Source organism: Marmota marmota, unplaced genomic scaffold, assembly GCF_001458135.2.
Source record: "Marmota marmota marmota unplaced genomic scaffold, marMar, whole genome shotgun sequence".
NCBI lineage: Eukaryota > Metazoa > Chordata > Mammalia > Rodentia > Sciuridae > Marmota > Marmota marmota.
This window is the reverse complement of record NW_026000221.1, coordinates 4,835,116-4,846,057: the sequence shown is the minus strand read 5'-3', so window position 1 is coordinate 4,846,057 and position 10,942 is coordinate 4,835,116. Positions and strand designations below refer to the sequence as shown.

At 37.4% G+C, this 10,942-nt stretch overlaps 1 protein-coding gene across 1 annotated transcript; it reads right to left on the bottom strand.

Annotated features, from left to right (window-relative positions):
* Nucleotides 1-1,950: 1,950 nt before the first annotated feature.
* On the bottom strand, nucleotides 1,951-7,895 carry LOC125612988 (palladin-like). Its single transcript, XM_048792203.1, has 7 exons — nucleotides 7,822-7,895; nucleotides 7,309-7,426; nucleotides 6,545-6,607; nucleotides 4,971-5,112; nucleotides 3,599-3,622; nucleotides 2,451-2,570; nucleotides 1,951-2,354 (listed from the first exon to the last, which is right to left on the bottom strand). The coding sequence occupies exons 1-7, from the start codon at nucleotides 7,827-7,829 to the stop codon at nucleotides 2,107-2,109; spliced, it is 723 nt and encodes a 240-aa protein (XP_048648160.1). The 5' UTR covers nucleotides 7,830-7,895; the 3' UTR covers nucleotides 1,951-2,106.
* Between the last annotated feature and the right edge of the window lie 3,047 nt (nucleotides 7,896-10,942).

Sequence of the window (10,942 nt, the reverse complement as noted above, 5' to 3'; positions counted from 1 at the left end):
GCTTTGAACTCACAATCCTCTGCCCCCGCCTTCTGAGCTGCTGGGATTACAGATGTAATGTACATTTTTACATTTAACAGTCCTTAAATAATAACAACAACCAAAGATAGTAATCTCCCATAAAAGATACCATCTTACAAATTCAATGCCTTTAAAACTTTAAATATGAAGAAACCTTTAAGATGTCAGTATTGGCCAACTTCCAAGGCAACTCTAGCACAAAAACAGATAAACATATAGAATGTGGTTAATAAATGATTGTTGAATAAATTGCAGTCTTATCTATTGTTCCACCCACCCATTCTTCCTGGACCCCATCAGGAATCTTTATTTATAGAAGTAGTTACTGCTTGGGCAACTAGAGATACCAGAAGCTAGAGTGATTCCTGGAGACTAACCCAGAAACCACAGTCATGGGCCCTTACTGGAGACCTATTGTTCCTGATTAAAAAGAAAACAATGCAATGAGAGCATATTTAGTGTAGTAAAATAATAGCCACCACTAATTTATATATATTTGCAGTGCTGGGGATTGAACCCAGGGTCTTGTGCAAGCTAGGCGAGTGATCTGCAACTGAGCTACTCCCCACTCCTCTTGTTATTTATTGAGTCCCTACTATGTTCACATACTTTGTTCTGGGTCTATTAGTTTCCAAGTCCAAAGTCCCTCACTGTCTTCATTGCAAGGAAAACTTGAAGTATGTATCCCAAGGTCATGGAAACATGAGGAAGGAGCTCTCAACAACGTGAGCTGATCTGCAATTTGTGTCATTTGTAGAATGAAAAACTTGAAGTAGATGGCCTCTAGTTGTTTCTATCAAACATGATATATTTCTCTTACCTCATAGACCTAAATACTACCCAAGAAATCTTTTCTTTTTTCCCTCTCTCTTCTTTTCTTTCTTTTCCTTCCTTCCTTCCTTCCTTCCTTCCTTCCTTCCTTCCTTCCTTCCTTCCTTCCTTCCTTCCTTCCTTTCTTCTTTCTTTCTTTCTTTCTTTCTTTCTTGGATTGGAGGAACTCAAACATACTTTACCTCTAAGCTACATACTCAGCCCTTTTTATTTTTTATTTTGAGCATGCCAAGCTTCCACCTTAATCTTCAGAGTTGCTGGGATTACAGACATGTGCCACCCACCCAAGAAAAATTTTCTTAAAAAGGATTTCAATATCTTTTTTTGCTGGGGAGCACCAGGGATTGAACTCAGGTAAAACATTCCACTCACATCAGGGGTATTCAACTACTGAGCCACATGCCCAGCCCTATTTTGTTTTTTATTTAGAGACAGGGTCTCATTGAGTTGCTTAGCACCTTGCTTTTCCTGAGGCTGGCGTTGAACTCGTGATCCTCCTGCCCCAGCCTCCTGAGTTGCTGGGATTATAGACATGTACCAGGGTGCCTGATGATTCCAATATCTTTTATTTTCTGGTTTACAGAGACTACAATTAATTATACTAAATAGTCAAGTATGATGATGTATTAAGTTTTTAAAAGTGTTTAAATTAAAGATAACATTTAGGTTGGTGCAGTATTTAGTGTCATATGTTAGATATTGCTAAAACAAAATTTAAATTTAAAATGTGCATTAATTTTTAGGTTGGTTTCTTTAAATCAGTATTTTTGTTTGAGGTTTGTGTTGTCTTTGGTGTGAGGACTGGTCAAAATATGGTGAATTGTGTTATTTTAAACATAATCTGGCTGGCAAATTCACTTACTGAATTACCTCTTCATTTTTGCATTTATCCTTTAAACCCTAGAACAATTTTCTCTTTATTCTAAGATTGACAATGAAGAAATCCATATCACAAAGTATCTTAAGTATTTATATTGAAATGGGACACTGAATTCTATTTAGGGAAAAGATTCTAATTCTTCAATATCTTGTGCCATTTGAGCATTAATAATGTTTTTCAACAAGTCTCTTAAAAGTGCATATAAGCACAAGACTTGCGATACCATGGTAAAGGTGCACTGGATGTCAAGGGAGGACTGACAAAGATAAAGTGATTCATCTTGGAATGCAAGCTCCCCGAGGGCAGGTGCTTTGTCACCATAGACCTACAGGACCAAGGGTTTTGCTGAAGGAGTAAGTTAGGTCTGTCTGTCCTTACCATTGTGGTTGTACTTCGGGGGAATTTCCATTGATGGTGCAGACATCCGTTTTTACCACCTGGATCTCATGTTCATTGTAAGTGGCTGGTTCAGGATTAGATGGCATAAGGTTTATTGGGGTATCATCTGGATTTTTTTCCTTTGTGTAACTTTCATTTTCCCAGGGGAAGGAGGCCAGTTTTGGAGAGAATCTGCTCATGGAAAACTTGGGAGAACTCTTAGATTTCTCCACTTCTTTTCCTTCTGAAAAATATAATTGATCAACAGTTAAGATAGAAACATACCTTTTCTTTTGGCTCAAAGCTGAATTGGAAGAAGGAGATTTCGAAGGGTAATTACCCGGGGAAACAAAGAGTCTTGCTGCCGAAACTGCGGTTCCAGCCTCATTTTCTGCAATGCACTTGAACTCCCCAGAGTCTTCAGGAAATGCTTCCGTGATAATCAAGGTGCAGACTTCCTCTGTAAAGGAAAGAAATCCAACTTTATTGGCACATTAGGATGTTCCAAGTTCAAAAACCAAAACTTAGGATGATACCAGGGAGAATGGTGATTCGGAATAGATTTTTGGGAATTAAAAAAAAAATCTATCCAATTATATATTTTGCCATCTGAGTAGGCTTATGACTATAAATCTCAAAAGTACAACCTAAAACAATCCCTGTATAGTTCTTCTTCCTGGACTCTCAGACATGTCTGTTTTCCCTTTTAGAATGAGGTCCTTGGAAGCCGGGATTACATAGGGATGATAATTACACCTGCCGTCCCAGTGATCAGGGAGGCTGAGGCAGAGGAATCACAAGTTGGAGGCCAGCCTCAGCAACTCAGTGAGGCCCTAACAACTTAGCAAGATCCTGTCTCAAAATGAAAAATAAAAAGGACTGGGGATGTGGCTTAGTGGTAAAGTAACTTTGGGTTCAATCCTCAGTACCAAAAACCCCCGAACCAAACCAAAACAAAACAAAAGCACTTTATTCCTTGACTTCTGTATTTCTGTAGCTTTAGTGCTTAGCATAAAAGTACTATAGAAACATTTTCTGAACCGACCTAAAAATTGTTATTTCCTTGGTACTGAGACCTAATTCTGTGTGATGGACACCCCACTTATAGCTATACAGAGAACGGTTGGGTGTTTGACATCAAGACTGCTTCTGTGTCAAGTTGCTGAGTCACAAATACTAAATCAAGTAGAATTAGAGGGGAATGTTTGGTCTTTGAGGGCAAGGATCTTATCAGTCTGGCTCATTGCTGTCTTCATAGTGCAAAAAAGAACCTATCCATAGTATGTGCTCAGTAAACTTGTTGATGAGTGAATAAATGAATAACTGCACTGACGAATCCCAGGTTCCTTGCTTCTGTTGTTTCAGTTCAGAGCTGGCACAGGGTAGCTCCAAAAGAGTGCGTGAGGGCAACAGTGACTTAGGAGACAAAGGTTATTAATGCTAATTTTGATTTAATTGATTATTAAGATGTTGAAGAATAGTACTTACCAGGAATGGATGATAAACAAGCTTCTGGAAGATAAAACAGGAGAAAAGAGAATTTAAATGATGATAATTAATTTAGTTGGGAGAAGGGGCCATGAATGTATGAGAAATAACCAAAGGCAAAATAAAAGATTGACTTAAGTCTGGAGTCACAGATTATAAATTCAGTAGAAATTCTGAAAATGTGCATAATGGAACGAATGATTGGCAGAGTGCTAGAACTTAATTTTTGTCCTGGTTCTACCACAAAATTGCTCTGTGAATTTTAAAAATTACTTTACTTCTCTAGAACTTAGAACTTCATCTCTAATATGAAATGAAGACTAAATAAATATCTCTTCTCTGGGTGTGAACCATTGGTGAGACACATTTTTTCCCCAAAGAATCATTTTAATTTTTCTGATTAAAATAAAATTGCACATTATATTCTAAAAATATTATAGAAATAATATAGAAAGTTATTTTAAAAGTTTGTAGTACAAATGTTCATTTGTTCTGAATTAATATTTTTAAAATTTATTTTCTTCATTTGCATAAGAATCATCTTGGACTAGAACCCTAGCTTCAGTATTTACTGACTTATTTTCTGGATCCTAATTTTTGCATTTCTGATAGCAGTTTTCTTACTAATAAAATGGGGGTAATAACATGTATCAAAAATGTATTTGGGAGAATTAGACGAAAAGTTGTTTATAAAGCATAAACTCAGACTTTAACATGAGGTAGATCATCATTCTTGCTACCCTTCCCTAATTAATTATTTTTAGAAAAATTATGCAATAAAATATATAGAAAGTTGTGCACCGATTTTCATCCATTTTACCCTTGAAAAAATATGTTTAGTCTCACATTTCTTTTTTGTTTATATGCCAAGGACTCCTTAAGAAGAGAATTAGGATGACTTTATGAAAATAAACCAGTCTTTTCATAGCTATCAAAATTATTTTTTTCCGCTGAGTGCTGCGACATACACCAATAATCCCAGCTGCTGAGGAGGCTGAGGCAGGAGGAGCATAGGAGCCCAGGGGTTCAAGGCCAGCCTAGACAACATAGCCATATGCCACCTCAAAAAAAATGTATTCTTTCATTAAAACAAACAGTTATATTTTCTTTTTGTGTGTGTGTGTGTGTGTGTGTGTGTGTGTGTGTGTGTTGCTGGGGATTGACCCCAGGGCCTTGTGTGTGCGAGGCAAGAACTCTACCAACTGAGTTCTATCCCCAAGTTGTTTTTGATGAGGAATTATTTGGATTTGAAAAAAGAATTATTTAACAGTAGAAATCATTTAGCCTGTAACACATCAGCTATTGAACTACTTAAAAACATGAATTTGATTTCAAGGTTAAGTAAATGCAACTGAAAAGTTTGCCATGATACTTTTCCTCAGAATCCGGAAGTCATCTGAGCTGGCAATCTGCTCTTTCTCTCTGTACCAGTGAACTTGAACTGAAGACGTGGCCTGCACTCGGCATTCAAACACGACAATCTGACCTCTGGTTGTAGAGATGTCTTGAAGATGCTGAAGAACAGAAACAGAGTTCGCTGAAAGGAAGAAGCTCCTGTACCATGTGCCACCTGCAGGACATGTGCACACTTTGGCATCATAACTGTTGAGCACTGACTGCATGTTAGGCAAAACGAGGAGCGGCTGGGCATTGTTTGGGGCCTGGTATTTTACAGTCAGGTGTAAGTCATTTTCATCTTAACTTCATAGTGTTCAATAAAAAAAAATTGTTCACTTCAGAGCCATTTTTTCAAATTAGCAAAGAGATTAGTGTGAAACGCCTTTGTTGTGATGAATTTGATTATTTTGTGGAGTACGTATCTAGTCACAGATTTGGTCTTTATTATTTTGTTTATGGTAGTATGGACAATATTGTTGTTTGTGAAAGCCCCTGAATCATGAATTACAGGACCTGGGCCAGAATTTCAACTGTCACTGGCTGGTGGAAGCTGGTCCTAGGAACGTAGAAAAGACTCAGCCTCTGTGGAACTCAGGTTCTTTGTGAAACAGGGCTAGCAAAATGCACATCCTACCTGGAGGTTTTGAGGCTCATTTCATATAAATAATCTAAAAACTTTCTGTGAGGTCTAAAAGTTATATTGACATATAAGATGTGTTTATCAACCATAGCTAGTTCAGTCTCATGGTGCACAAATGAGCGAGTGAGTGGTGTTGGTGGTAAACCTATATCTTAAATCCAGATCCCTCTTCCTTCCCTACCTGCAACCCCAAGGTCCTCTAAAACCTAGAATTACATTCCAGATTATAACTTGGTTCTGAGGCCAGAGAAGGATATATCTAGATCCTCTGTCAGACCTACATGAGACCTAAGGACAGCCTAACCTTGACACCTGCTGACAGATGTGTGCCTTATGAGGAGGAAATGCCGGTTAAATCCTGGCCCTGCTTTTCATGCTTTGGGTCAGCAGTGGGCAGTGGTTCCGGTTCTGTTAGATTTCATAACTAGGAAACTGACCAGAGAAGGCTCAGGTCTAGTTTTGTTTTAACCTACGTGATTGAATTCAGATGTTTTCAGTGGATGGCTGGGGAAATAGTGGCCTCTGACCATGACCTAAGCAGGAAGTAGCTACTACCTTGCTGGTTGACTCTATCAGAAGGGCATCTTATGAATCACTGGGAGAATTTGTCTGTATCTTGAGGTCTGGCAGAGCATAGACTCCTTAGAAAGGATGGTCTAAGCATTGTTCTCCAGAGCTAGAGGACTGACACAGAGCAAAAGTCTAAAGAGCACGGGATAAACCGAGAGTTGCTCTGGGACATCGAGCCAATCTTTTTACTCTTTCCTAGTCTCAGTTTTCTCCTATATGAACTGATAATAATCTCTGAAGTCTCTTCTGGTTTCTCTTTCTTTCTTCTTACTCCTTCAATAAAGTCTACCATTTTATCTATAAAATCCAAATTCTATCATGCAGTACGGATAGGTTACCTTGGTGAACACAGGGGCCACAACACAAATGGATCCTGACAGGCTACTGCAGGGGCTCTGCATCTGTGTTGGGGAATAAAAGAGAACATGATGCCATCATCCATTTTATCAAGGCCCCCAAACCCAAGTACTTAGTGGCCATAAACTAACTGCATCCGTTCTAGTTACTATGAACTAGTCCAGTTTTAGCCACTACCCACCCTACCCTGAGTTTCCTTTTTGGAAAGGATGAGACTTCTAATTTAAATGTCAGTTTGGATGTCTGCTCTGACGCCACCCTTTCTTCTTTTTCTTCCAGCATTCCATCAGCGGAGACGATGAAATAGAACACTGGGCAATTGCCTTTGAGAAATGGTTATTGGCACGCACTTAGAGACTGCATGTTAAAGGTTTAAATAACTTCTAAATTTTACCGACTAAATTTTTTTTCTCCCTTCATACAGTTGCTCTTGTTGGTTTTTTTTTTTTTTTTAAGGCATCTCCCTCCTTTTTTTTTTAATTAAAAGGGAATTCATTCCTTGGATTATTGGAATGCTCTGTTAGGAACTGTTGCTCTGGTTTGGCACACAGACAAATGGCCAAGTCATAGAGCTGCCCTGGAGTTATTCCTGACACCCATGAGTTGCCTTTCCTGTTCCTTCTGAGGTTGTGTAGATGGAGCTGTTCTCATGCACGCTTTTAAAGAAAGTTGTATCAACTTTTTTCTTGACCTCAGCCTCCATTACTGGTACCCTCTCAGAAGGTTTCATTTTAATGAAACCTACCCTCTGGGGGTCAATACACAATGGTTGAACTAACGTAGAATAACTTGATCTGATGTTGGAGTTTTCATTAACTGGAGAACTGATGGTCAGAGAAACTCTAGTGGTTTTCTTCTTTATCCTGTGGGGAAATCAAAAGCAAACAAAACCCAGTAAGAGAAAGATTCAAGGTGACTTTGACAGCACAGCCTTACTATATACTTTTGAATGTAGCACATATTTTTGCTTATATTTCTTAGTTTTCTCTAGATTTTAGTAATAATTTCAATGCCTTTCCCCCCTTGGAAATAGATTATTAGATAATTATATCTCCCAATAATTTCACTTTAAATTTTCCTTGCCTTAATGTAGTAATCAATGGACTATTGTGAAATAAATTATCCAGAAGAAATAATTCATAAAGCAAATAGACACTTCAGAGTTTCTCTGGGAAGTCTTAGGGTATTTATTTTTAAGTGGAATTTCTCCTATATTCATATACAACAAATGCACATCCACATGTGATTCTGTGCTTACTCTGACATGTCTGTTGCATATTCCAAGCACAATTCCAGAGATGACACTTTTTCTTACTTTCTTGGGCACCTACATGAAATAAAAAAGAAAAGAAACTCTGTCTAAATTTTGCTAGCATTTCATAAAAAATAGGTTAAGTATATGGTATTTAGGACCAGCAAGTTAGTTACAGAGAGCAGGTTAATCCAGAACATTGGAATTCTTAAGGATGGAACATTCTCAGTTCGAAAAATCCAGATGTTTACCTTTACACAATTATAAAGCTTGTACCTAGAAAAGGTGTTGAGTCATTTCTCAAAAACATCATTTCAAAGGATGCTATGGCTTTTTCCTTCTGAAACTCAGGTTGAAATTTGATTGCCCTTGTAAGGGTGTTGGAAGGTGGGGCTCTTAAGAGGTGGTTAGGTCATTAAGAGGAATTAAGGCCTTTCTCAAAGGATTAGTTACCCCAATAGTGGGTTGTTGTAAAGTGAGACTGACCCTTGTGTTTTGCTTCTTCTGCATGTGCCCAGTACCCCTTTCAATTTCAAATATGTTATGAAGCACCACAAGGACTTTACCAGAAGTGGCTACTCAATCTTGAATTCCCCTGCCTCCAGAACTGTGAGTCTGAATAGACATCTTTTGTTTATAAATCATCCAGTCTTAGGTATTCTGTTATAGCAACCAAAAACAGACTAAGACAGAAGACATAGATTCATGTCTGTGAAATTATGTTTTGATCTGAGGCCTACAGCATATTTGTGATAAGGAATCCATTGAAATACCTTGTAGTGTACCTTATTGAAACATCTTGTTGTACTTACAATAAGGAAGAATGCTGTCTTGGTTTTGGGGGGCTACCATGACAAACTACCTTAGATTGAGTAGCTTATAAACAATGCAACTTTATTGCTCACAGTTTTGGAGGCTGAGAAGTTCAAGATTAAGGAGCCAGCAGATGAGATGTTCAGTGAGGGTTCTCTACTTTGTAAATGGTGCCTTGTCGCTGCATCTTCACATGGCAGAAGGGTTAAGGGAACTCTCTGGAGTCTCTTTCATAGGGATATTAATTCCATTTGTGAGGTTAGATCCCTTCTGATCTAACCACTTCCCAAAGATCCTAACTCTTAATACCATCACAATGAGTATTGGATTCCAACAAATGAATTTTAGGGGAATATCAACATTCAGACCATAGAAGATGTTGCCAATGTTCTTATAATCTCTGTGATGATTTTCTAGAGAAATGTATCTCATTTGTTAGTATCAGGAATAATTGGGCTTCTCCCATGTGATAAGTTTAGTTTCTCTTCATAGACACTGTGAATCTTAGTATTGGTATGTTTCTTTCTGTGTTAGCTACTTGAAAGTTTAGAGTTACCTTCAGAATCAATAGTTCTACAGATATGAGAGTTAGGATCTTCTGGACTTGTAAACTGATCCTTTAAAAATAAATCTGTATCTAGGGTAATTTATTTCCCTAAACCAACATTTAGATCCCATGGCTCCACAAAGAACTTTTATGTTATTACCAGGACAGGTAGATTGGAAGATGTAGATTAGCTTTCATAACAATATATTATATTTTCATGAAAGCTATTAGTTTATAGAAATGGAATATTTAAAATTAGTTAAGATTTAAAATTGATATTTAAAATTATAACTATTTCAGACCATGAAGTTATTTTATACCACAATACTTTAATGAAAAAAATTAGCTCCCCCTTTAATGTTAATTGTGCATTTGTGTTTGACATTATCATTGGGACTAGATTTGTCTAATCTCCTCCTAATCTTAATACATAAATCCCTTCATACTCATGACTTTTTTCAGTCTTCAAAAACTCCTGATCGTTTTGAAGTTTTATGACCTGATATCAGCTTGCTAATTGCTTTAGACAACAATTTAGGTGATGTACAAGATTTGCTAATACTACTTCATGTTTTATTTCTTAAGGTGGATAGTGGCTACAGAACATACATTTGGGTTTTTTAAAACTATATATATATATATATATATACAAACATATATACACATGCACACATACACATATGTTTACTCCTTTGCATAAAGTATCTCATAATACATTTGTAAGATTAAAAGTAAATCTATGGGCTGGAGCTGCATATTGTTTTTATTTTTGTAAGAGTTGATTAGTTACCTTTTCCTTCTTTCTTTCTTTTCTTTTTTTTGAGTACAAAATTGTGCACAAACAGAAAGAGCACATACCTTTTAGGCTCTACACAAGGTGGATTCAAACCTAAAAGAGTTGCATTTACTTGGCTTGGATCATTTTTCTAATGAATGAAAACTTCACAAACACTCAAACTCTTGAAATGGTGAATGCTTCCGGATACCTTCTATGCCAGGACTCCAGGAGCAACACAAAAGAGTCTGGAGTTAGTTGACACAGTTAAATTATATGAAGCTTGTTTTAGTCAGCATTTTTGTCACTGTAACCAAAAGAGCTGACAAGAACAATTAGAGGAGGAAACATTTATTTTGGCTCATGGTTTCAGAGATTCAGTATGTGATGGCTGACTCCATAGCTGTAGGCCTAAGGTGAGGCAGAACATCAGGGTGGAAGAGTGTGGAAGAGGAAGATAGCTCAGGACATGGCAGTCAGAAAGCACAGAGTGCTCCACTCACCGGAAACAAAATATATAACCCAAAGGCACAGCCCCAGGGACCTACCTTCTCCAACCACATCCTACCTGCCCAGTTAATTCGTATCAGTGGATTAAGCCATTTATTGAGTTGCAGCTCTCAGAATCTACTCATCTCACCTCTGAATATTCTTGCATTGGTCTCACACATGAGCTATTAAGGGACTCCACATATTCAAACCACAGCAAAGCTCAATAATGCAAGATATACATAGTAATAATATAAGTTTCACGATAAAATGCCATAAGACATCAGTAAGATTAATATCAAAGGACATTAAGTAGTGCCAGTGACATCATGAGCAAGCACATGATTACCTCACAGGATATTTGAAGTAGATGTTTGAAGTAAATAAGGAACAGAAGCTCAGTTGGTCTAAAAGCACTTCTTGCACAGGGTAGATCTTCAACTGAACTTTGCAGAATGTTTAAAGTTGGAAAAGGAAGTACATGGATGTGAATGAGGAATAGG

Coding starts and splice junctions, on each gene's coding strand:
- LOC125612988 (XM_048792203.1), bottom strand. Junction 5,113..6,544: donor TGGCCCCTGTGTTCACCAAG/GTAACCTATCCG, acceptor TCTGTTCTTCAG/CATCTTCAAGACATCTCTAC. Junction 2,355..2,450: donor AAGACTCTTTGTTTCCCCGG/GTAATTACCCTT, acceptor TATATTTTTCAG/AAGGAAAAGAAGTGGAGAAA.